The sequence below is a fragment of the Rana temporaria genome, chromosome 5 (genome assembly GCF_905171775.1).
Source record: "Rana temporaria chromosome 5, aRanTem1.1, whole genome shotgun sequence".
Taxonomy (NCBI): domain Eukaryota; kingdom Metazoa; phylum Chordata; class Amphibia; order Anura; family Ranidae; genus Rana; species Rana temporaria.
The window spans coordinates 38,588,712-38,615,981 of NC_053493.1; the positions used below are offsets into that span (position 1 = coordinate 38,588,712).

At 44.0% G+C, this 27,270-nt stretch overlaps 1 protein-coding gene across 1 annotated transcript in view; it reads right to left on the bottom strand.

Moving 5' to 3' along the window:
- LOC120939943 (probable assembly chaperone of rpl4) overlaps positions 1–27,270 on the bottom strand; it is a 639,324-nt gene that overhangs the window by 571,703 nt on the left and 40,351 nt on the right. The window contains exon 7 of the mRNA XM_040352408.1: positions 17,614–17,715. Coding sequence (XP_040208342.1) covers positions 17,614–17,715 — 102 coding nt within the window. The remainder of the gene's footprint in view (positions 1–17,613; positions 17,716–27,270) is intronic.

A 27,270-nucleotide genomic window follows, 5' to 3' on the forward strand; every position in this document is an offset into this window, starting at 1 on the left:
CTATTTTGATTGACAGGCTTCCGACAGGCTTCCGACGGTCGCATCCATCGCGTCACGATTTTCCGAAAGAAGCCGAACGTCGGTGCGCAGGCGCAGTATAGAGCCGCACCGACGTTCGGCTTCTTTCGGCTACTCATGACGCGATAGATGCGACCGTCGGAAGCCTCTCGGAAGACTGTCAATCAAGAAGGAACGCCTGCTCCCGAAGACCCATACCCGGAAGCGACGGAGAAGATGCATCTCGAAAACAGGTAAGTACGGCTCATATTTTAAAACAACTAGCCGATTCCCCTAGACAAAACGAGCATGCATCTAAGGGCAAAAGAGAAAAAAATATATAATTGGGTGAACTCCCGCTTTAAGCTGGCCATTCATTATAGAATTTTTTGTACAATTTTTCTTTAGATTTACCAAAAGCATATACTATTGGGTCAAACCTAAAACTTTCAATTTGTTTGCAATCAGGCAGGCCTTTGCACTACATAGTTGAAGATAAATGTAAAGGAAATTGAATAAGATATATGACTGGCTTAAAGGAACACTAAAGGTTCGTTTTTTATTAGATAAATTGATTGCTGTAAGCTAGAGCATTTAAACATCACTTACCTCGTTTTTCCTTTTGACCTCCGAAATACAGTAATCCAGGTTTGAAAATTCCATTTCCTGTCTCTCCTCTTCTTGCTTTCCACCAGCATCTGAGCTGTTTTGCATGGTGGAAAGTAGAATGTTCTCACCCCCTCCCTATGACTACAGTCCTGCGTGAAGATGCTCTCTTATCCCTCACAGGCATGGAGGCTAAGCCTAATGGGAACTGTAGTTCCCATTAGGCTGTGATGTAGCAATGAATGCGCACCGCAAACCAGGAAGTCAGTGAGAATAATGATGTGAGGTGACGGAGGTGAATAAAACAGCTCAATTTCAACAGGTATCAAACTAGTTGTAATGCAAAACATTACTTTTTACTTTATCAGCTACTGTCAGACTTTAATTTAAGAGGAAAATATTTTTGTCTTTACAACCCCTTTAAATACCCTCCCAGCAACCAGCATCAGGTGTAGGCCGATTACTAGAAATTGCTGGGAGACACCCACTGGTGGACACTGGAACTACAACTTTCTGCTCTGGGAAGCACAGTGCCACCAGCATGTGACCCAGGTGCTGACACTTTATCATAGTTGAGAAATGTTAAAGAAAAAAAGTAGAGATATCTTTTTTTTTAATTATACAATTGTCGTATATTGGGAATTGTAAAGTTCTTGAAAAAAAAAAAAAAAGAAAGGTCACTCCAAGGAAAACCCAATTGACTTTTCGACTTTGGTACAGTACATGTCTGGATAGTATACAAGCCAAATTGAACCTCCTTTATTATTGTACTGCAGTCAGGCTGCTTATACAATAGTAAATATGCTAATGTTTTTTCTTACTTTTCCATATTATGTACTGCAGCAAGAGTTAATCTCCCCTGTGCTGGTAGCGCGGTGGAGAGTCGTACCATTGCACTCATTCACACTGCAGTGCACCGGGTCTGTAATGGTCTGAACTCTCTGCACACTCCACGCTCACACTCGCCCAACATGTGCTGTTGAATGGAGCAGCGCACTGCCACTGTTGTACCACTGGATACTCCGGCTGATGCGTAGTGTGTGAGAGTAGAGGTCTGACCCTTCAACATGCTGCCAGCACAAAGAGAATTTAATCCTTGCTGCAGCACATAATATATAAAAAGGAAAATCAGCTTTACTAATAAATATACAACCTGACTGCATTACAATGCCAATAAAGGAGGAGCAATTGGTCTTTAAAAGGGTAAATCCACTTTCATAGGAAAAATATTGCAAAAAAATAATAATAAATATACTGTATATACATACATACAAAAGTATAGGAACCCCTGACAATTTCCAAGATTATCATTTAATCAATAAAACGCTTATTGCGATTTTTTTACCAAAAATATGAAGAATACATTTCGGCCTAAACTCAGGGAAAAAAATGTTTTATTATATATTTTTGGGGGATATTTATTATATCAAAAGTAAAAAACATTGTTTTTTTTTTTTTTCAAAATTGTCGCTCTATTTTTGTTCATAGCGCAAAAAATAGGTGATCAAATACCACCAAAAAAAAGCTCTATTTGTGGGAAAAAAGGATTTCAATTTTGTTTGGGAGCCACGTCGCACGACCGCACAATTGTCAGTTAAAGCGACGCAGTGTCGAATCGCAAAAAGTGGCCTGGTCTTTGGCCAGCCAAATGGTCCGGGGCTTAAAGCGGAGGTTCTGCGGCAAATCTTTTTTTTTTTTTTTTCTGGTATTCAATAGGTTTCCTCATTATAAAGAAATACTCACTCGTTTGATGTCATGAAATATCCCGTGTCCGTTTTCTGGCAAAAGAAGAACTTTGAAAATGCGAGCACGGCAGTTTCCATTTTGCTTGTGGGCATGTTGAAGCCCACAAGCAATGATTTCCTGTATGCGGTGAATGCTGCATTGCAGCATTCACTGCTCGTTTCCGCGCATGTGCAGGGTTTATGGTTGCCATCACAACGGGCGGCGTCATTGAAAGTTCGCGCCCCATTGTGATGGAAATCCTAGTACGGCGTTCCGCAACACCTAGGCTCCCAAGATTCATTGCGGCGCTGGGAAATACAGTAGCAACGCCTACTCCCGTGGGAGTCAAGTCCCAGAAGTCAATCTTGAAACAGCAGTTACACCTGAACTCAATGGGCAAGTTTGAAGGGTGGCGCGATCTGTCAAACTCTGCAGCCAAAGTAAAAAATGGTTAGCAGCAAAACGAAAGCATCATGGCCGTTGCATATGTCCAGCACCATCTGGCTGTAATGTTAGCATTAGGGTGGGCAGCCAGAGGGTCAGCTGCCTCATTTTATCGCACCCCCCTTCCCAAATACACACACGTCTGTATGAACGAGCCCTTACTTAATGATTTTACATATTGTCTTGAGTTGCTCTTTAAATGCTCAGATTAGTAAAAACCCTTCCTGATATATTCCTGATGGAAGTCTGCTGCCAGGCTCTGGTGATAAATGAGCGGGCAGGAGGCGAGGACAGCAGAATTAAGAGGTTTAAACACCATCCATAAAGTGTGAAGATGCCGCACATATGTAAATTCCCGCACGCAGGCAGAGTGTCAGAGGGAAGAGGAGATGTAATCCCAACACTTCATCAATCTATAGCTTTGGCCGGAGATAAGACATTCCTAGAGACACTATTTGCATGTCTGATCAATTCCGTCAGCGTCAAATATGCAAATGCCTACAGAGGTGTTAGAGTTTAAGCCTGGTAAGACGTGGTCATCTATGTGCGGCAGATGGTGCTAAATACGAGATGTCATTCTACGACTGGCGGGTGAGAGAGCTCGCCATAGAGCAACGGAAGGAAACCAGTCAATAAACTGCTAATGCTGTTCAAGAAATACTTCAAATAAGTTGGAAGGAATGTCCACTTCAACTTTACCTAAAATGTATCTAAACCCAAAGCTTTTTTTTTTGGATACAATTGCTGTTTTTTTTTTCGCCATCTGTGTCCAGTCTGGGAGTCATCATCTATTTGTCATGGTGACCCTTGTCCACAGGATTGATGATATTCAAGAAATTCTTCGAAGTAGTTGGAATGGCCACTTCAATTTCACCTAAAGTGTATCCAAACCCAAACCTCTGCCAGGGTTTTTTGTAGGGCTGTGGAAATTAACAATTAATCGTACATTTTTTTGATCGATCAAAATTATTTTGATCGGTACTCACCTCGCCGCGGAAAGGCCAAGCTCCGGAGCGGCGACCATTTTGGTACACCCGGTGGTGGCCTAGGTGAGCGCCGTGCTGACGTCATTATCACCCGCCTTAACTGTTTGTGGATCTGCCTTCTTGTGTAGTGGTAAGCAAGCAGACAATCGTATATACAGTGGGGGAGATGTCTGTGGATATTACAGTGGGGGGGGAGATGTCTGTGGATATTACAGTGGGGGGGGAGATGTCTGTGGATATTACAATGGGGGGGGGAAATGTCTGTGGATATTACAGTGGGGGGGAGATGTCTGTGGATATTACAGTGGGGGGGAGATGTCTGTGGATATTACAGTGGGGGGGAGATGTCTGTGGATATTACAGTGGGGGGGAGATGTCTGTGGATATTACAGTGGGGGGGAGATGTCTGTGGATATTACAGTGGGGGGGAGATGTCTGTGGATATTACAATGGGGGAGGGGAGATGTCTGTGGATATTACAATGGGGGGGGGGAGATGTCTGTGGATATTACAGTGGGGGGGAGATGTCTGTGGATATTACAGTGGGGGGGAGATGTCTGTGGATATTACAGTGGGGGGGAGATGTCTGTGGATATTACAGTGGGGGGGAGATGTCTGTGGATATTACAGTGGGGGGGAGATGTCTGTGGATATTACAGTGGGGGGGAGATGTCTGTGGATATTACAGTGGGGGGGAGATGTCTGTGGATATTACAGTGGGGGGGGGAGATGCCTGTGGATATTACAGTGGGGGGGGGGAGATGCCTGTGGATATTACAGTGGGGGGGAGATGTCTGTGGATATTACAGTGGGGGGGAGATGTCTGTGGATATTACAGTGGGGGGGGGAGATGTCTGTGGATATTACAGTGGGGGGGGGAGATGTCTGTGGATATTACAGTGGGGGGAGATGCCTGTGGATATTACAGTGGGGGGGGGAGATGCCTGTGGATATTACAGTGGGGGGGAGATGTCTGTGGATATTACAGTGGGGGGGAGATGTCTGTGGATATTACAGTGGGGGGGGGAGATGTCTGTGGATATTACAGTGGGGGGAGATGTCTGTGGATATTACAGTGGGGGGAGATGTCTGTGGATATTACAGTGGGGGGAGATGTCTGTGGATATTACAGTGGGGGGGAGATGTCTGTGGATATTACAGTGGGGGGGGAGATGCCTGTGGATATTACAGTGGGGGGGGGGAGATGTCTGGATATTACAGTGGGGGGGAGATGTCTGTGGATATTACAGTGGGGGGGGGAGATGTCTGTGGATATTACAGTGGGGGGGGGAGATGTCTGTGGATATTACAGTGGGGGGGGGAGATGTCTGTGGATATTACAGTGGGGGGAGATGTCTGTGGATATTACAGTGGGGAAGATGTCTGTGGATATTACAGTGGGGGGAGATGTCTGTGGATATTACTGTGGGGGAGATGTCTGTGGATATTACAGTGGGGGGAGATGTCTGTGGATATTACAGTGGGGGGAGATGTCTGTGGATATTACAGTGGGGGGGGATGTCTGTGGATATTACAGTGGGGGAGATGACGACATTTACAGTTATAATTAATCAAAATTAGTCGATTAAAAAAAAATCAATTAATCGAACACGAAAATTTTAATCAGTAACAGCCCTAGTTTTTTGCGGTTTCCAATATGGGGAAATTTGTCATCTGGGTTTGCAAACCGAACGAGGCTTGGTTGGTGTCCAGCCAACCACTCTGGATTCAGATCGAGGCTTGGTTTTATATTTTTTCTATACGAGGTGATGGCGCAACGCGTCACCCATGTCCCAGGACAATGTCAGTCTGTGACGAAACGCACTGGTGCGCTAGTCCAAATCATTTGATGGAGGGGGGATTATGGTGTGGCGTTGTTTTTCAGGGGTTGGGCTTGGCCCCTTAGTTCCACTGAAGGGAACTCTTAAGGCATCAGCATACCAAGACATTTTGGACAATTTCATGCTGCCAACTTTGTGGGAACAGTTTGGGGACGGTCCCTTCCTGTTCCAACATGACTGCCCACCAGTGCACAAAGCAAGGTCCTTAAAGACATGGAGGAGTGATGAGTCGAGATGCCATTCAGAATGAATTACACTACATCCGACAAACACATTTAAAAGCATGTTGCCACACTTTGCGGTAAAGCGTTCCTGTGAATGAGCCCTAAGAGAAGACTCGCCTCCCTTGGAAAGATTTCATTCACTTCCTGAATGTAAGTGAAATATCCCCAATGAGTCCCAAAATTTTTGTATTCAGAGATGATAGTCAGCAGGACAAATGGAAATTCACTCCATCAGATACAGGTCACTATAAAAATGGGGTGTGCAGGGAGGGAAGTGACAAAAGCAGAATGTATAAAGTATTTTTTCAAGTGGTATACCAGCCTCCCCTTAAAGTCAACAACTACACATACTATAGATGCTGACTTTTCATATTCAGACACTTACCTGTCCTGGAATCCAGCCAGCGATGTTGACACCCCAGCCGATGTTTCCAGTAGCTGTCGGGTGCCGCCGCCATTACTGATAAGGGAACCCGGCCGTAAAACCTTGTGGCTTTACGGCCAGGTCGCTACTGCGCATGTGAAAAGTGCGCTGCGCTCTGTTACTGGCCCGGCAGCAGGGGGAGGAGGAGTCTGACGGAAGTGAGAGCAGGGTACCCGTCACAAAAAGGTACCCACACCCCCTTAATGGTGCCAAATGAGACACGGGGGGGGGGGGGTGCAATCAGATAAGTGGAAATTCCACTTTTATGGGGAATGCCGCTTTAAGACTCTGGTATCCAGATGTGCCAACATGTTTCAGGGGGTTAGAGGATTCCCCTTCATCAGGGTTTAGTATTGTTTAAAGCGGAGGTTCACACAAAAAATGAACCTCCACTTTTTGGATTCCCCCCCTCCGGTGTCACATTTGGCACCTTTTAGGAGGGAGGGGGGTGCAGATACCTGTCTGAGACAGGTATTTGCACCAATTCCGGGTTCAGATCCCCGCGGGGAATCCAGCCTGTGACGTCACACGACCCCCTCTCCGCGCTGTCTTCTGGGAAACACTGTTCCCAGGAGAGAGCGAGGACCAGTGACGGCGCACCGTGATCCTCGCACATGCGCAGTAGGGAATCGGGCAGTGAAGCTGCAAGGCTTCACTTCCCGATTCCCTCACCGAGGATGGCGACGGAAGCAGCCGAGGACCGAGCGATTGCTCAGCCTCGGCTGCTGACATTGCGGGCGCGCTGGACAAGTAGGAGTCCATTTTTTATAAGTCAGCAGCTGCCCCCGGCGGATAAGGCACGTCACGAGTTCCTATAAGGCGCCTGCGCACCGACTAGAAGCCGTGTAGAGCTGACTGCGCAGGCGCCGTATAGAGCCGACTCCCAGTTCGGCTATTTTCGGAACTCGTGACGCGCCTTATCCGCTGGGGGGAAGTTTTTATTAAGCACTTCAATCATCTGGGCTAAGTCCCAGATGACATTGCACCGCTGCATAGGAACGCCTACTCCCGCAGGAGCAAGTACCCGGAAACCGGGTGGAAAAGAACAATAATACGGTATGTACAGCAGAAAAAAACAAAAAACAGTATACTGTAGATGTCGGAAGTATGCTGAATGTAATGGTATATACATGTTTTTAGGGTGAACCTCCGCTTTAAGTGGTTAAGCTGCAATATATACATTTTTTTGTTGTTTGGTTTAATACCGCTTTACATAACAAAAATGAAGGGTATTTTCTTCTTTATACATGGGGAAGAAATTTCTGCAACAGAGGAAAATCAGGTCTCATGACCTGCCGGAATAAGCGTCACTGTGAGCCAGACAGTGTAAATCTCAGGACTGGATGGACCTTTGGCAGGATGAAAAGCTCCCATACATGTATTTAGCTCTTTTTTTTGGAGCCTTCCATCTCCTCTAGAAAACATAAATGGAATGTTAAACGATGGCGGGGACCTCTGGCCCTCGCCAGCACTAGCGATATTTGTCAGCTTCTGTCTTTTGTGATCTCGGCAAACAAGAACAAGACGAGATAAACGCGGCATGTTGGGAGGAAGCGCCAAATAATTAGGAGCAAAGAAAAGCTGGCGTCCTGTACATCTGACCACGAATCCCCCCGCAGAAGAATAAAGGGAGGATAAAAGCGGGAAGAAAGGCAGAGGAATCATTAGCGTTGGGATAGATGTACTGTCATGCCGAAGACAAAGTCCCTTTGTTGGGCTCAGCGGTCCCCGAAAGGAAAGGAGTGTAGGAGGCCGGTATGGGAGCGCAGATAACCTAGCGACCACAGAAGAGAAATACGCGACGGCTAATGACCACCATGTCGTCTTATTAGGCCACGGCTTTACCGGATTCAAGGCTCACAGCTTCCCCTCGCACTGGCCCTATTTATCTGGCCACAATGGAGCCATTGATACAAGACAGAGGGAGGAGATGAAATGCAAAGACCACGGCGCGCTCAGAGACGCCGCAATGGAGTAGAACGGCTTTTTTCATATACTTACAATGTTACATCGTTAGTCTGGTCGAGAAAAAAAAAAAAGACACAAATCCATCTGATTCAACCAAGAAGAAAACAATATACATACACGCTATATTGTCAAAAGTTTTGGGACACCTGCCTTTACCCGCAACATGACCTTTAACCACTCCCTGCCCGCTCAATGGACAATTGACGTCCGGGAAATGGTTGCGAAATCCTGACTGGACGTCTATTGACGTCCTGCAGGATTTCGTGGGGGCGCGCAGCATGGCAATCTGTGATGCGGGGTGTCAATCTGACTCCCTGCATCTCCGATCTCGGTAAAGAGCCTCCGGCAGAAGCTCTTTACCACGTGATCAGCTGTGTCCAATCACGGCTGATCACAATGTAAACAGGAAGAGCCGTTGATGGCTCTTCCTCACTCGCGTCTGGTAGAGGAGAGCCGATCGGCGGCTCTCCTGACAGGGGGGGTTCGCGCTGATTGTTTATCAGCGCAGCCCCCCCTCGGATACCCACACTGGACCACCAGGAAAGCCCACACTGAACCACCAGGGAAGGGCAGTAAATAAAAAAAAAGAGAATAGATGCCAATCAGTGCCCATGGGGCACTGATTGGTAACATGGGACAACATGGGACTGGCACTAGGATAAACAAGTGATGCCCAGAAATGCCATCAGTGACACCCCTCAGTGTCCATCAGTGCCACCCCTCAGTGCCTATCCATGCCACCCATAAGTACCGCCCATGAGTGCCCATCAGTGTCGCCTATGAGTGCCCATCAGTGCCGTATACCAGCGCCAACTATCAGTGCCGCCTGTCAGTGTCCGACAGTGCCGCCTCACCGGTGCCCATAATCGAAGTAGAAAACTTATTTACCCAAAAAATTTACAGAACATTTTAGTTGTTGCGCAAAAAAAAAAAAAAAATCGCAGGGGGGTGATCAAATACCACCAAAAGAAAGCTCTATTTGTTGGAACAAAATTATACAAAAATTGTTTGGGTATAGTGTAGCATGACCGTGCAATTGTCAGTCAAAGTGCGACAGCGCTAAAAGCTGAAAATTGGCTTGGGCAGGAAGGTGCGTAAGTGCCTGGTATGGAAGTGGTTAACCACTTCAGCCCAGACCATTTGGCTGCCCAAAGTCCAGAGCACTTTTTGCGATTCGGCACTGCGTCGCTTTAACTGACAATTGCGCGGTCGTGCGACGTGGCTCCCAAACAAAATTGACGCCTTATTTTTCCCCACATAAAGAGCTTTCTTTTGTGGTATTGGATCACCTCTGCCATTTTTATTTTTTGCGCTATAAACAAAAAAAGAGCGCCAATTTTGAAAAAAAAGCAACATTGTTTACTTTTGCTATAATAACTATTTCCAAAAATATAGAAAAAATATATATATTTTCTTCAGTTTAGGCCGATATGTATTCTTCTACATATTTTTGGTAAAAAAAAAAAAAAAAATTGCATTAAGTGTTTATTGATTGGTTTGCGTAAAAGTTATATAGCTAGATTCATGTACCCTGTCCTAACTTTGCGGCGGCGCAGCTTGGTGTGTTTAGGCTACGCCGCCGTAAGTTAGCGAGGCAAGTACATGATTCTCAAAGTACTTGCTTGCTAAGTTACGGCGGCGTAGCCTAAAGCGGGTGGGCGTAAAGGCGCCTAATTCAAATTTAGCTAAGGGGGCGTGTTTTATGCTCATAGAGCTTGACCTGACGTTTTTGACGTTTTTTTTTAACTGTGCATGCGCCGTGCGCCTACATTTCCCAGTATGCATTGCGGCTACGTCCGCTGCACGGGCCTATTGATTTCGACGTGGACGTAAACAAAGTAAATCCCTATTCACGGACGACTTACGCAAACAACGTAAAATTTTTCGAATTTCGACGCGGGAACGGCGGCCATACTTAACATAACTATTCCATCTATTTGATGGAATAACTTTAGGCGGCCTATCTCTTACGTAAACGGCGTAAATGTACTGCGTCGGCCGGGCGTACGTTCGTGAATAGGCGTATCTACTGATTTGCATATTGTACGCCGACCGCAATGGAAGCGCCACCTAGCGGCCAGCCTCAATATTGCAATCTAAGATAGGACAGCGCAACCCGTCGTATCTTAGATATGTTTAAGCGTATCTCTGTTTGAGAATACACTTAAACATAGGTCGGCGCAGATTCTGAGTTAGGTCGGCGTATCTATTGATACGCCGGCCTAACTCTACCTGAATCTAGCCAATAGTGTCTAAAAAACAAAGGATCGATCTTTTGGCATTTTTATAAATCTATATTTTTACTAGTAAAGGCGGCAATCAGCGATTTTTATCATGACTGCGAAATTATGGCGGACACATCGAACACTTTTGTCGCTCTTTTGGGACCATTCACATTTATACAGCGATCAGTGCTATAAAAATGCACTGATTACTGTGTAAATGTGACTGGCAGTAAAGGGGTTAACCTGTAGGCGGCGCTGAAAGGGTAAGTGTGTCCTAGGGATGTGTTCTAACTGTGTCAGGGATGAGCTACGTGTGACATGACACCGATCACTGCTCCCGATCACAGGGAGCTGTGATCAGTGTTCTGTCACTAGGCAGAATGGGGAAATGCCTTGTTTACATCAGCATTTCCCCATTCTTCCTCTCCGTGAGACGATCGCTGGACTCCCGGTGGACGTCGGAGCCCACAATGGCGTGTCTTAAAGGGAATGTATATATACACACGTCCATATGCCCAGCCGTGTCATTCTACCAACCTAGAATATGAAATATATTTTCAGTTGTTTCACACTTTTTTGTTATGTATAATTCCACATGTGTTACTTCATAGTTTTGATGCCTTCAGTGTGAATCCACAATTTTCATAGTCATGAAAATAAAGAAAACTCTTTGAATGAGAAGGTGTGTCCAAACTTTTGGTCTGTACTGTATATCAGGGGTTGACAAATTTGCTTGGAATCTAGGAGCCAGCTAAAAAAGTTAGGAGCCAGAAAACGCACCCCGTCCCGACGAGCTTGCGCGCAGAAGCGAACACATACGTGAGCAGCGCCCGCATATGTAAACGGTGTTCAAACCACACATGTGAGGTATCGGCGCGATTGGTAGAGCGAGAGCAATAATTCTAGCCCTAGACCTTCTCTGTAACTCAAAACATGCAACCTGTAGAATCTTTTAAACGTCGCCTATGGAGATTTTAAAGGGTAAAAGTTTGTCGCCATTCCACGAGCGGACGCAATTTTGAAGCGTGACATGTTTGGTATCAATTTACTCGGCGTAACATTGTCTTTCATAATATTAAAAAAAATGGGGATAACTTTACTGTTGTCTTATTTTTTAATTAAAAAAGGTGTAATTTTTTCCCAAAAAAGTGCGCTTGTAAGACCGCTGCGCAAATACGGCGTGACAGAAAGTATTGCAACGATCACCATTTTATTCTCTAGGGTGTTAGGATAAAAAATATATATAATGTTTGGGGGTTCTAATTAGAGGGAAGAAGATGGCAGTGAAAATAGTGAAAAATTACATTAGTATTGCTGTTAAACTTGTAATGCTTAACTTGTAATACCAACGGCCACCACCAGATGGCGCCAGCTTACACATCTGGTGGTAATAACTTGTAATACCAACGGCTCACCACCAGATTGGCCCCCCCTTCCAAGCCAAGTCGCCAGGACCCTATTTCTAGTCGCCATGGCGACCTGGATTTGTCGAGCCCTGCTGTGTATATATATATATGTTAGATAGATACAGATATAGATAGATATAGATATAGATATAGATATAGATAGATAGATATAGAGTTTGGGGGTTCTGAGTAAATTTTCTAGCAAAAAAATGCTGATTTTTGCATGTCGGAGAGGAGTGCCAGAATAGGCCCGGTAAGGAAGTGGTTAGGCAGCAGCATGACTTACCAAAGAGGAGGAAAAGATCTTTCTCCTACAAATCGCAACTTCCTTGCGAATATCAGTAGTCATGAAACTTTCTCTTATACCCCCATCCAATGCCATAGCCGGTATTATTTTAATATTTATACACGTCATCCTGCATTCCGGGTTTATTGCTCCGTTAAAACAACGTCCTGCAGGAAATTGATCACTGACATTTATCAGTAACACAATATTTATGCTACATCTGGATTATACTTTTATTGCAGTGGCTCCGGCTTCATCCCGTCTCCTACTCACATCTTCAGGCGCAGCCTGTGTGCGGCGGACGCCGAGAGCCAATCATAACTCACACAAAGGCCCAGCGTTTGCTGACAACTCATTATTTGTGCAGCAATCATTTCCTGTGGAGATACTTGTTCAATTTGCTGCAACTGCTGTGAATTTCGGTCCACTACACAGACAGGACAAATACTTCAAACGCTGCTTACGAAAAAGAAATAAATTAACCCTTTGCGTCGCAAGGAACACAAATGATACGTTGGATTTTTATTTATTTTTTATTTTTATTGTCATCATCGCAGAACAAGGTGATTATGGATCTTTGGCTTGTCTCACAGCAAGGAGGGGAAGGGAAAAAAAAAGGAGAACAAATCACTGCGGATTTTTACTACTTCAGTACTGGAATTTGATGGTGAATCAGAGCAATTTAAAACAGGACTCGTTTTAGTAAAATAACTGTATAAAAAATTAGATGCCCAAAAGAAAAAAGAAAAATAGAAAATAGCTTTGGCTGTTAAACCCTATTCACACAAGTGATTTGACGCACATCTTCCAATGAGCTTGAATAATCAACCTCAATATTCCCATTACAGTGGAACCTTGGTTTATGAGTAACGTGGTTAACGAGCATTTTGAATAACGAGCAACTTTTTTTTTTATCCTGACTCGGTTTGCGAGTGTTGTCTCACAAAACGAGCAGAATTCAAGCGAATGGGGTGTGCAGTACCGCATTTGGCCAGAGGTGCGGGGGCGCCGGTGACACTCGGAATGTTTTGGAGCCAGTCGTAAATACTCGGAAATACGCCGTTGCCAAGTGTTTCCGAGCCTTTCCACGGTTTTCCTAGATCAGCCCAGCTGTCCCAGAGTATTTCTGAGGCTCTGTGGGGCCCCCCGACCTCTGGCCACATATGGTATTGCATGCCGCAGAAGTCAATGCGGAATGAATTATCTTCGTTTTCATTGACTTCTATGGGGATACTCGCTTTGATATGCGAGTACTTCGGATTACAAGCATTCTCCTGGAACGGATTATGCTTGTAATCCAAGATTCCACTGTATATCCAATAAGTAACAGTACAAAATGCAATTATGTACTAGGTACAGGCATAGGGTAAAAATAAGTACAGCGCTAGTGAATGAAATGTACCTACGAAATGAACGCGGTACTAATATGCAAAACTTATTGGCACAAGTGTACCAAATAGCAAATAAAAATATATGAGCTGCTAAGTCAGCAGTAAAAAGTGCAAAGTTAACCCAAAAATGGAAAGTGTCTAGTTCAAACATATTATCTCTCCGAAAATAAACAAAATCCACCTGAAAGATCAAATGAATAAATGTGTAACAATTGAAAAAGAGGGGCTATTAAAATGTCCAAAACCTCAATAGGAGCAACGTGCAGAGGAAAGAAAAAATATAAAAATAGGCAAAGAAAAATGGACGAAAAATGGACGAATGAAATCCCAGTGCCGGCAAAAATGGTCACATAAAGTTTGTAGAAATCCACCACTATTTAGGTGAAGGCTTACCGGAGAATGTGGGCTCAGCAAGGCATATGCCCAATGAGCCAAACGAGCTGAAGGTGTACCAACACCAATGGAGGGAAATATCCAAACCACATTGGCTACGGTGAAAGGTGATCCTTCAGGTCTAGTAGCGGCTGGATTTTGGTAAGGTCAGCAATGGTGGGCCAAAGGCAAACTGTGTCTCTAGGTGTAACTCAAAAAGTTATCAGGGTCATTGTCTTATCGCTGCATTGAGATTAGGCGACCAGCTGTAGGACTTCATAAGACGGCTGTAATCGAGGCATCACACCAAATGGCTTCTATATTTTAGCAGTCTGGTGATTGCACCAGCACTAGAAAATTATCTGCCAGCTGTACAATCTGCATGCGCTGCGGTTCACGATCCTTGGAGCCAGCGACCATTTCACTTGATGGAAATGACATCCAACGTGACCTGTAAGCCAGTCCCTACGTGTTTCGTGATCAAGAGGCTGCACGTTTGGTGTTGCAGTGATTTTACACCAACACAGAACACTTTTTGTTTTGATACTTGATGAACTCTTTATGCACGATTTTTGATGAACTTTTATGCACTACGTTCACTGGCTACAGCATTTATGGACTAGATTTAGCTTGTTTTTTTCTATATACTGATGAGTTTTGCATAGGTTAAATTGTAACGGCTACCCGGGCTAGTGAGAGGGTATCAGCCGTTGGAGAAGTCCTTTTCCCTGGCAAGTGGCGATATACAGGTACCGCCGGTATATCCCATTGAATGCCCTTTCAAGAAACGAGACGGGGCTACGTTTTGAAGAGTCAAGCAGGACTGATTTAATGGGACATTTTCCTTAGCTTATATGTGGTTACAACTGTGACAGGAACAATGACAATCTCCGCCCCCCCTTCACACAGATACTTTGAAATAATGACATCTCCTTGAATCAATCAGTCTCTAGACATTCCGGCACCGAGACCCACTTAACATGACCTGGCCAGGCACATTCCTTTCTCAATAGAATTCAATTAACCTTTAGAACAATACACACTCACACATCATCACGTTAGCATACACCTGGCAGGAGGCTGTAACTACACAAAGGAGAGTCCATTAGCTATGCAAAGGGAATATTAGCATTCAGCAGTGGAAAAAGTCACTCTACAATTAACCCTTTGAGCTCAGAATAGTTCATAGGTCCGTTACATATATGAACTGATGCACCTGAAATTTTTTAGGAAGCACAGCAAACACAGTTTGGCACTAGGGTAGATTTTACAATTAATGCTGCAGCATCCTAGCAGTGGGTCATTATTGTTTTTTTACCTTTCAACTATACGCACATTCTGGTCTTTTTTTCTAAATATTTTTATCGTAATTTGTATTTGCTTTTTGACACTTTGCGCAAAGTGACACCTATAACACAATGCCTGCCTGGAGTCTGCATGTTCTCCTCCCATACTACAAAGACATTCTGGTAGATTCCTGTCTAAATTGGCCCCAATATGTGTATGTATGAATGTGAGTTAGGGGCCTTAGATTGTAAGCTCCTTGAGGGCAGGGACTGATGTGAATGTACGCTATATGCATAAACTGCCGCCACTATATACAATTGCCTAATGTCCGGTACACACAATGAGATTATATCAGATGAATGATCGTCTGTTTTTTTTGCATGCTAATCTCAGATCGAATCTGATGAGTTTACTAAATTCAAGAAAATTCTCGTACGACAGAATTTGGAAGTGATGTCATGTGTTGTAATGCATTAATCAGTACAGCATTAAGCTGTACTGATTAAACAAAAATCATACGATCTGTTATCATACGAAAAAAAAAAAATACTGTGTATGTCCAATCAAATACTATCAGATGAACTGTTCCGATCGGCTCTCGGAAGCTCTGTACCAACGATGAGAATATTGTACAATCGTTTCGAAAGCGGAATTTTTCTTACCATTTTCTGTTCGTGTTTTCCCGGGCATAACCGAAAGCTTTTCGGATCACATGACCGCTGTGACAGTCAATCACGGCGGTCACATGCTCTTAAGCCCAGCCCCGCCTCCTGGCATCATAAACCTTTATAGGGCCAGGAGGTAAAAAGATGTGAAAAGGTTAATGTAGAGCAGGGGTGCCCAACCTTTTGAAGAGCGAGGCCCACTTAAGCGACTTGGTAACCGGTCGCGGGCCACAATGAACAGAGCAGGCAGATGACAGGTCCATGTCCACTCTGCATATGCAGAGCAGACAAGGGCACAGCCCACTCTACTCTATTTGCCCTCCAATCCGATCTGCCCAGATGGAAGGGGACAGATGCCCCCTTCTGTTTTTTTTAGCAGATCGAATTAGAAGTAGGTAGGTGTAAACGGCCACAAGTTCGTTTACATCTGTGGCTCAATAGGAGGTGAATGGAGGGTCCAATTGGGTCGAACTGATTGTGTCAAATGGGCCCAAGGCTGCTTTCACACTGATGCACTGCGGTATACCCACACCGAGGGTGCAGCTCAGTGCAACTATTGGTTTCCTGCGGGGTAGCTGCACTTAAGACTTCTATTATATCCTGCAGGTGTGGTGTACTTTCTGAAGTGGACCAACCCACAGGTAATAGCAGAAGTCTATGGCTCAGTGCAGGTAACCCGCAGGTGTTCTGCGGTGCACCTGTGGATCAGTTTGAATGCAGCCCAGTAACCACTGCAGAACAGATAGGTTCATATATACTGCGATTTTAGTATTAAACTTATCTTTAATAACAGTCTTCCATTCAGGTATCAGCAGCTGTTGCTGTCCCAGGCAGTATTTGGTATCACTCCACCTGTGACAAGAGTTGGCGCTATACATGAAACATCGGCTTATGCCAACCCATCATCCCAGAGCAGGAGGTTGCGGGCCACATCAGAGGGCTCCGCGGGCCACTGGTTGGGCACCCCTCATGTAGAGTCATTTCGTAGCCGTGTCCTGCAGTAATTAATTTTGGCCACTAGAAGCCGCCAGTCTTCAGATTGATTAAATGACACCCAGGGTCATGCAACTCACTTCCAGGCTGTCGTGGACACACCCCAAAGGTCAATTTTTAACTTTCTAAAAGGCAACTTGTAGAGGTGACCAGTTTGGAGTTCCACTGGGTGATTATGGAACACCTTTGAGCGTGAAATGTAAAGAAGAAGCAAAATTTATGACATTGATGGATTGGGACTATTACTGGGTATTTCATTACAGTGTTTTGTGCGATTTCTGTTTTTTTCACGTTTGTGTATGTATGAATGTTTGTTGCATGTTTATTGTATATATTTTATGGTTATTGTATCATACTTGTGATACTGTATTTGAATTTGGTTATTCACTTTTTTCATCTATATATTGATATCAGTTGAAAATGAATTGTTGATTTATAATAGCATAGCCCTGCACTGGTTATTGGTTATAGGTTTAAGGTAAAGATGGAGCGATCACTGTGTAGTGTCAGCAAGCTCCTAGTGAAAACGTTATTTTTTTTTGATCCTTTCATTTATCGTGCAGGCTTGTCATTGGGTATTTATGCCCCAAAGGGCAGCATAATCACACTGATGGGGCACTGATGGAGTATTACTGTACTGGAGCGTACTCACACCCAATTATAAGATCACCATTCAGCACAGCAGTAAGGACCACCCTCTCCAGCTGCCCTTCATGGGCAAAGCATAGGTTTTCTTTAAAGCAAACATTTATGGTCTATTGTGACTCCTTTACCTCCGATGTTTCCAGCTGACTTGCCTCATCCTCCTGTTCTGACTTCTTCTGCATGCTTGGCAGCCATGATGCCAGGCTTTTCAGCAAATATTCTTTACCTTCCTGCAATCAAAAGCAACAATATTAAATTATTGAACGGAGTAAAATAAAGATATTGGAAAGTCAGTAGACACATACATGTTTTATGAGCAGAAACCATAAGGATGGGATAGCACTAAGCCCAGTGGAGCTATTTCATATACGGTAGTACAGAATACTGCAACAGGTTAGCTTGAAATATCTGTAAAGGTTATTTGTTAGTCTTGGATAGAGTAAAAAAGGGTCAGAAGTTTTCACTGACCATGTCACTGCTGGGAGGATTCGCCCCCTATGTTATTTGTCTTGGTGACCATTATCTCTGGTACTAAAAGTGATGAGATATTCAACATTTTGGAATGGTCACAAGAAAAAAAAATCTTCCAATATGGAAACCTGTTTTGATGACAATTAAGAGGGGATTTTCTCTTGCTTTAAAATACCCTCTAACTTTCTGAGTCTCTGGGACAGAAAATGAAGTTCTCCAGATGGGACATGGACAAAAAAAAAAACTGTGGACTGGTGGCAGAAAAAACAAACAGAGGTAGGGACATTACTAGAAGCTAGGGGCTATACAGGTAGGGCCATCACTAGAAACTCTAAAAATATGGTCATCACCGGGAGCTATCGAGAGAGGGCCATCTCCGGGAGCTATCGAGAGAGGGCCATCTCCGGGAGCTATCGAGAGAGGGCCATCTCCGGGAGCTATCGAGAGAGGGCCATCTCCGGGAGCTATCGAGAGAGGGCCATCTCCGGGAGCTATAGAGAGAGGGCCATCTCCAGGAGCTATATGACGCATACACACGTTTGGAGTTTCTGACAACATATGTTCGATGGGAGCTTGTTGTTGGAAATTCCAACCGTGTGTAAGCCCCATCGGAAATTTCCAACAACAAAAATTTGAGAGCTGGTTGTGTGTAGACAATTCTGACGCACAAAATTCCACGCATGCTCTGAATCAAGTATGAGATGCAAGCGCTCGGTCTGGTAAAACTAGTGTTCGTAATGGAGATAATACATTCTTCACGCTGCAACAGACTGAAAAGCACGAGGCTTAAAAGCGCGAATCGTCTCTCACCAAACTTCTACTAAACACGACTGGTAGTGAACTTTCCTTTAATAGTGCCGTCCTACGTGTTGTACGTCACTGCGTTCTTGGCTTTTGGAATTTCCGACAACATTTGTGTGACCGTGTGTATGCAAGACAAGTTTGAGCCAACATCTGTCTGTACGTGGCATTAGAGATAGGGTCATTACTAGGAGCTATAAAAGTAGGGCCATCACTAGTCAGTATAGAGATATGGCCATCTCTAGGAGCTATAGAAGTAGGACTGTTACTTGGAGCTACAGATGTTATATCAGCAGAGCCATCACTAGGGGGTACAGAGATGGGGCCATTACTAGGCGATTGATCGGTAGAACCAGCACTAGAGGCTATAAAAGTAGGGCCGTTACTAGGAGGTATAGACTGGGTTAATGTCATCACTAGACGCTGTAGAGGAAGGGTCATCACTAGGCGCTATAGAGTTAAGGCCATAACTAGAAGCATTAGAAGATATGGAGGAAGCCTCTATTGCACGGACATGTGCTCACACACATTGCCCAGTCATGGTCCACCATTTCCATGACTGTGAAGCCGAAGGTGTAGCTGATGTGGGGTGAGTGCATGTAGACAGGATGGGGCTAAATAATAATACCGGAGGAAATCAGCCCCAAAGGAGATGCACAAAAAAGTTGAAAAAAGTGAAAGCATTTATAGAGTAAATGGCAATTGTAAAGGATACACAGGGCTTTAGCAAAACTAAATGTCACCCAGTTAGTGTTTAGAGAGAATTGGATTGGTCGTTATAGGGAATCAAGAGCAGTTCTTTCTTCAGACACTTTCACACAGGAGACTCAGGACAAACATTAAAAGGAAAAGCAGCACTAGAGACCTTAGACAAGTTTTTTATGTCATCAGACTGCATAATGTATGAGAAGATTAATGACATTAGACATTTACACTTGCTAAAACCGCAGTTCTGTGCAATAAACAGGGAATAATAAATAAACCGGCGTCGTAAAGCAGCCTCCGCCTACGAGCGTAAATTCCCTGATATACAGTCCTAATAAAACACATATATTTGACTTTCACACACTGTCAGTCTGATAACTGCATCGCTCTGCTCATTTGCCTCTCTCCTTAAGATGAAATGAGACCATTTGCTGATACTTTCCTCTTATGTTCCCCATTAAACAAGCGGCAGCGGGATACAGCGGTTCCACCATGACGGCTCTGATCATCCACCTAAGACCAGTGATGAATTGCATACTACGCATTCCTAAATACAAACATTTCTCAGGCACTTGCTGATAACAGTCGCAGCATAAAAAAAAAAAAAGTTTTAAGATCAGCAAAGAGGATTAAAGACTTGTCATCCATGAATCTAAATGTTCTCCTTCCTGGGCAGGCTTGCCCACTTAGATAGGCCAACTCACAAAGGCCTCATTCACATGTCAGCAATGGGATGGCAAGATAACCAGGTGTTTTCCGATCAACGGTGAGCGCTTAGCCCTTATAACCTAAAGGTGTTCTAAAGGTGCGTTTCTTATTTTCTAAATAGGTTCCTTTAACCACTTAAGACCCGGACCATTATGCAGGTAAAGGACCTGGCCCCTTTTTGCGATTCGGCACTGCACTGCTTTAACTGACAATTGGGCGGTCGTGCGACGTGGCTCCCAAACAAAATTGACGTCCTTTTTTTCCCATAAATAGAGCTTTCTTTTGGTGGCATTTGATCACCTCTGCGGTTTTTATTTTTTGCGCTATAAACAAAAATAGAGCGACAATTTTGAAAAAAAATCTATATTTTTTACTTCTTGCTACAATAAATATCCCCCAAAAAAATATAAAAAAAATATTCTTTCCTCACTTTAGGCCGATCAATAAACGCAATAAGTGTTTGATTGGTTTGCGCAAAAGTTATAGAGTTTACAAAATAGGGGATAGTTTTATTGCATTTCTATAAAAAAAAAAAAATTTACTAGTAATGGCGGCGATCAGTGATTTTTTTCGTGACTGCGACATTATGGTGGACACTTTGGACACATTTTTGGGACCATTGTCATTTTCACAGCGAAAAGTGCTATGAAAATGCACTGATAACTGTGAAAATGACACTGGCAGTGAAGGGGTTAACCAGGAGGGGGAGCTGTAGGGGTTAAGTGTGTACTAAAGGGAGTGTTCTTACTGTGGGGGGGGCGTGGCTGTGCGTGCGACGTCACTGATTGTCGTTCCCTAACACAGGGAACAGACGATCAGTGAAAGCCACACTAGGTAGCACGGGAAGAGGTTTGTTTACACTCGCCTCTCCCCGTTCTTCCTCTCTGTGACACGCCGCGGGACACCGGCGGCGATCGGGTCCGCTGTTCCCACGGGGATGGTCACGAAGGAGAGGACCGGGTCGCGAGCGCGCCATGCGACCCACGGCTGGGCTCTTTAAGGGGACGTACATGTACGCCCTTGTGCCCAGCCGTGCCATTTTGTCGACATATATCGTCGTGCGCCGGTCCTCAAGTTGTTAAGCTAGTGCATTGTTGGTTTTTTCTTCGATTTCCCTTCAAAAATGTTTTTTTTTGGTCTGAATTTCTCACTTCCTGTTTCTCCTCAGAAAGCTTTCCACCATCATCGGGCTGGAGGTTAGTCAGCCAGAACAGCTTACTGAGGAGGAACAGGAAGTGAGAAATTCAGACAAAAACAAAACAAAAATTTTTTAGAAGGGAAATGGAAGGAAAAGATAAGTGAACCAACAATGCACTAGCTTAACCTCCTGAGACCCGCGCTATAGCCGAATGACGGCTACAGCGCGGATCTGAAAATCCAACTAGACGTCTATTGACGTCCGCCCCTTTGCGCGTTCCCCGCGCGCGCTCCAGAGCGCGCAGCGGGGAAACTCTGTGTTGGCCGTGTCCCTTGGACACAGCCAATTACAGATCGCCGCGAACGGCCAATCAGAGTGGCCGTTTGCGATGCGATCTGTGCGGCCAATGAGAGATGATCTCATATGTAAACATATGAGACCATCTCTCATTGCCGGCTCACACAGAGACAGCGTCCTGTCAGGGAGAGAGGAGACCGATCTGTGTTTTCCTTTGTACATAGGGACACAGATCGGTCACCTCCCCCAGTCACCCCCCTTCCCCCACAGTCACCCCCCTTCCCCCACAGTTAGAACACAATGCAGGGAATACATTTAACCCCTTCCTCACCCCCTAGTGTTAACCCCTTCAATGCCAGTCACATTTATACAGTAATTAGTGCATATTTATAGCACTGATCGCAGTATAAATGTGAATGGCGCCAAAAATGTGTCAAAAGTGTCCGATGTGTCCGCCATAATGTCGCAGTCCCAATAAAAATCGCAGATTGCCGCCATTTCTAGTAAAAGAAAAAAAATAATAAAAAATAATAATTCTGTCCCCTATTTTGTAGGCGCTATAACTTTTGCGCTTATTGCGATTTTATTTATTTTTTTTACCAAAAATATGTATTTTTTTTTAAATTGGCATATTTATTATAGCAACAAGTAAAAAATAGTTTTTTTTTTCAAAATTGTTGCTCTATTATTGTTTATAGCGCAAAAAATAAAAACCGCACAGGCGATCAAATACCACCAAAAGAAAGCTCTACTTGTGGGGAAAAAATGACGTTAATTTTGTTTAGGAGCAACGTCGCACGACCGCGCAATTGTCAGTTTAAGCGACGCAGTGCCGGAAGCTGAAATTTCACCTGGGCAGGAGGGGGGTATATGTGCCCAGTAAGCAAGTGGTTAAAGGAACCTATTTAGAAAATAAAAAACAAACCTGTCACCTTGACCTGAATAGGCATAATGACAGGTTCCCTTTAAACAAGCCCCATGTACAAAGAGGCTGCCTGTGCCTTTACAGAACAAAAGAAGAAAGAGTACTGCAGTGGTATTGCATTGTGTTGGTTGATACATGATCTGGCAGTGCTAATAACTATGCACATCATTTCCCCACAATTTACAGGCTGATTCATGGCCACCGAGTAAGTCACTGCATTATAAGAGGCAATTACCAGTCCTTCTCATACAACTCAAATGCAATTTCATTGCATTGCCGCAGCGATTAACCGGCATTAACCATTTCTCTGTAAAAGTCCCCTAACTGGCAAAACACAGCCAAGGATGAACTACAAGACCCAGCAGGCGCTGTCATTCCCTGGCCATCATGTTTCTGCTCAGATAATTGCACAAGTTTGATACCACCACACAAGATAACCTTTAATTAAAGCGGGTCTCTAGGGTGTACTACTGCCATGGCAGCAAAGCAAACATTCCTAAATTCAGTCGGTATTCTTCCTCTGGCTCAAAGCACAGGTGTCAAACACAAGGCCCGCAGGCTGAATCCGGCCCTCCAGGCCATTTCAAGTGGCCCTCGCACCTCTCCTGCAGGAGAGCTCCAGCCCATCTTTGGTCCTCCTCCAGACCCTTACCTTCTGCTTTCAAGCAATGCATCCAGCTTCTTCCCATGAGCAGCATAAGGAAAGGGGGTGCACTGTGATGTAAGGGAGAGTGGGGGACTCAACGTCTGATGGTGGGGTGGCTCTTGACGTCTAATGTAAGGGGAGGGGATGCGCCGGACATCTAATCTTACAGATACAACTGACCCTTTTGAGGGCACTCAAAATGCTGATGTGGCTCACAATGAAATTGAGTTTGACACCCCTGGTCTAGGGTATGGGTATCCAATCTGTGGCCCTCCACCTGTTGCAAAACTACAAGTCCCATCATGCCTTTGGGAGCCATGCTGCAACTGTTATGCCGCGTCCACACAATCAGAGACATTCAACAACAAAACCGTGGATTTTTTTCAGATGGAATGTTGGCTCAAACTTGTCTTGCATACACACGGTCGCACAAACGTTGTCAGAAATTCCAATCGCCAAGAACGCGGCCATGTACAACGGCACTATAAAAAGGAAGTTCAATACCAAGTGCGCCACCCTTTGGGTTCCTTCTGCTAATCTCGTGTTAGTACAAGTTTGGTGAGAGACGATTCGCGCCTATATGTCATCTGCTGCTGTTCCCGATTTCTCTAAAGTCCTGGACCAGATTGTGCTCCCTATTATATGGACTCCTCAGGCTACCAATTTTGCCTGTCAAATAGTTGATGTGTGCCCTGGGGTACAAAGGCTTCGCCAATTGCCCAAGTTTATCCAGCTTTGCCTTCCTCTATTTTGTTATGACCCCTAATAAATATTTTTTTTTTTCACAAATACTTGCCTATGTGTTTTACTTCAAAAAGGACAGTTTGTTTGTGAGTAGGCAGGTACATTTCCTGGATCGATGTCCGCCAGACAACCCGCGACCGTTCCCCGCAGTGACAGAACGGGGATCTGCCTGTGTAAACAAGGCAGATCTCCGTTCTGACAGGAGAGATCACACAGATCCCATCTTTCTGCTATGCAGGAAGATGGATCTGTGTGTTTCCCCCAGGCAACCCATCCCCCATACAGTTAGAAGACACCTGCAGGGAACACACTTAACACTTTGATCGCCCCTGTTAACCCCTTCCCTGCCAGTGTCGTTGGTACAATAACAGTGCATATTTTTAGCACAGATTACGGTAATATTGTCACTGGTTACCAAAAAGTGTCAAAAATGTCAGTTAGGTATCCGATCTGTCTGCCGAAATGTCGCAGTCGCGCATATCACTGCCATTAGTAGTAAAAAAATAATAAAAATGGCATAGATCTATTCCCTATTTTGCAGACGCTCTAACTTTATGCGCAAATGAATGAATGAATGAAAGACTTGTATAGCGCTACACATGTGAACTGAATCGTCTCTAGGCACCTTTTCCAGCCAGTGTCTGCTTGGCTGATGCGGTCATTTTACCCCGTAGGATCTCGACACAATGGGGACACACAGTTATACACACAGATATACATATACAGTACAGACCAAAAGTTTGGACACACCTTCTCATTCAAAGAGTTTTCTTTATTTTCATGACTATGAAAATTGTAGATTCACACTGAAGGCATCAAAACTATGAAGTAACACATGTGGAATTATACATAACAAAAAAGTGTGAAACAACTGAAAATATATTTCATATTCTAGGTTCTTCAAAGTAGCCACCTTTTGCAGCAGACACATCTCTGGAACTGGTAAGAGGAGACTGTGTGAATCAGGCCTTCATGGTAGAATATCTGCTAGGAAACCACTGCTAAAGAAAGGCAACAAGCAGAAGAGACTTGTTTGGGCTAAAGAACACAAGGAATGGACATTAGACCAGTAGAAATCTGTGCTTTGGTCTGATGAGTCCAAACTTGAGATCTTTGGTTCCAACCCCCGTGTCTTTGTGCGACGCAGAAAAGGTGAACGGATGGACTCTACATGCCTGGTTCCCACCGTGAAGCATGGAGGAGGAGGTGTGATGGTGTGGGGGTGCTTTGCTGGTGACACTGTTGGGGATTTATTCAAAATTGAAGGCATACTAAACCAGCATGGCTACCACAGCATCTTGCAGCGGCATGCTATTCCATCCGGTTTGCGTTTAGTTGGACCATCATTTATTTTTCAACAGGACAATGACCCCAAACACACCTCCAGGCTGTGTAAGGGCTATTTGACCAAGAAGGAGAGTGATGGGGTGCTGCGCCAGGTGACTACCTCTTGAAGCTCATCAAGAGAATGCCAAGAGTGTGCCAAGCAGTAATAAAGCAAAAGGTGGCTACTTTGAAGAACCTAGAATATGAAATATATTTTCAGTTGTTTCACACTTTTTTGTTATGTATAATTCCACATGTGTTACTTCAAAGTTTTGATGCCTTCAGTGTGAATCTACAATTTTCATAGTCATGAAAATAAAGAAAACTCTTTGAATGAGAAGGTGTGTCCAAACTTTTGGTCTGTACTGTATATACTGGGCCAATTTGGACAAGATCCAATTTACCTACCAGCATGTCTTTGGAGTGTGGGAGGAAACCGGAGTACCCGGAGGAAACCCACGCAGGTACAGGGAGAACATGCAAACTCCAGGCAGATGGTGTCGTGGTCGGGATTCGAACCAGCGACCCTTTTGCTGCTAGGCGAAAGTGCTACTCACTACACCACTGTGCTGCAAACAAATCAATATAGGCTTATTGCAATTTTTTTATACCAGAAATATATAGAAGAATATATGTCAACCTAAAACGGAGGAAAAAATATTTTTTATGTATAAATATATATATATATATATATATATATATATATATATATATATATATATATATATATATATATATATATATATATATTTATTTATTTATTTTTTGTTCGGGGGGATATTAATTATAACAAAAGTAAAAAATATATATATTTTTTTTAGGGCTGTTACTGATCAAAAATTTTCTGTTTGATTAATCTTTTTTTTTTTTTTATCGATTAATCGACTAATTTCGATTAATTATAACGCACATACAGATCCAACTACTTTTAGCTGATCTCCTTGCAGGCTGATTCCCAGTACAGCTACCAACCACTGGAAAAATGGATAGAAGGATACAAAAAACACACAAAAGGCAGCGCTCGATGGGAATAGCATTAAAACTTTTATAGTCTTCAAGTAGGTAACAAAATAAATATTGCACTGGAGTTAAAATCGATGTAGCTACATAAACTGTAAAAATGGTGCGAGTAATATTAAACGGTAGCAAAAGCAGTCATAAAAACATGTAGCCAAGTATGATACTGGTATAAAAATGTGTACAACGATGCCACTGCTGAATCCAGATGAGGAGAGGTTAACATCAGTCCGTCGGCATGTAGATGTCCCATGAAGGGAACTATCACAACTCCCAGTGGATGGCTGTAGAATCCCAGGTTGATAGAGGGAAGTGATAGAGGGAAGTGTAACAGCCCTTGCGTGTGGCAGATAGTAAGGTCCCGCCGGCATGCAGATATGAAGGCACAGCAAAGGAGCCCTTCAGATGGACACGGCAAGCCCCGCCGGTGTCCGTGACGTCACCGGATCTCCGACAGAACTCCCTGAAGGCCCAGAAGCCGGCAGAGAGGTGAGTAGCAATCAAAAGAATTTTGATCGATCAAAAAAATTAAAGATTAATCGATTAATTAAAAGTTAATTTGCACAGCCCTAATTTTTTTCAAAATTGCTTCTCTTTTTTTTGTTTATAGCGCAAAAACTAAAAACCACAGAGCTGACCAAATGCCACCAATATAAAGCTCTATTTGTGGGGGGGGGGGGGACTTTTGTTTGGGTACAGCATTGCACGACCTCGCAATTGTCAGTTAAAGCGGCGCAGTGCCGTATCGCAAAAAATGGCCTGGTCATTAAGGTGGTAAATCCTTCCGGGCTGAAGTGCTTAATTAACAGTTGCGCAAATTTCACGTGACATAAAATTTTTCAACTATCATCCTCTTATTCTAACAGGGCCTCTGCTTTTATAAAAATATTTAACGTTCTGGGGGTTTAAGTCATTTTATTGCCAATAATGATGATTTTTACAGGTGTGTAAAAAAATGGAAAAATTTGCTTTAGAGCCGAACTGCTAAAACAAAGGGTTCAGTTAGC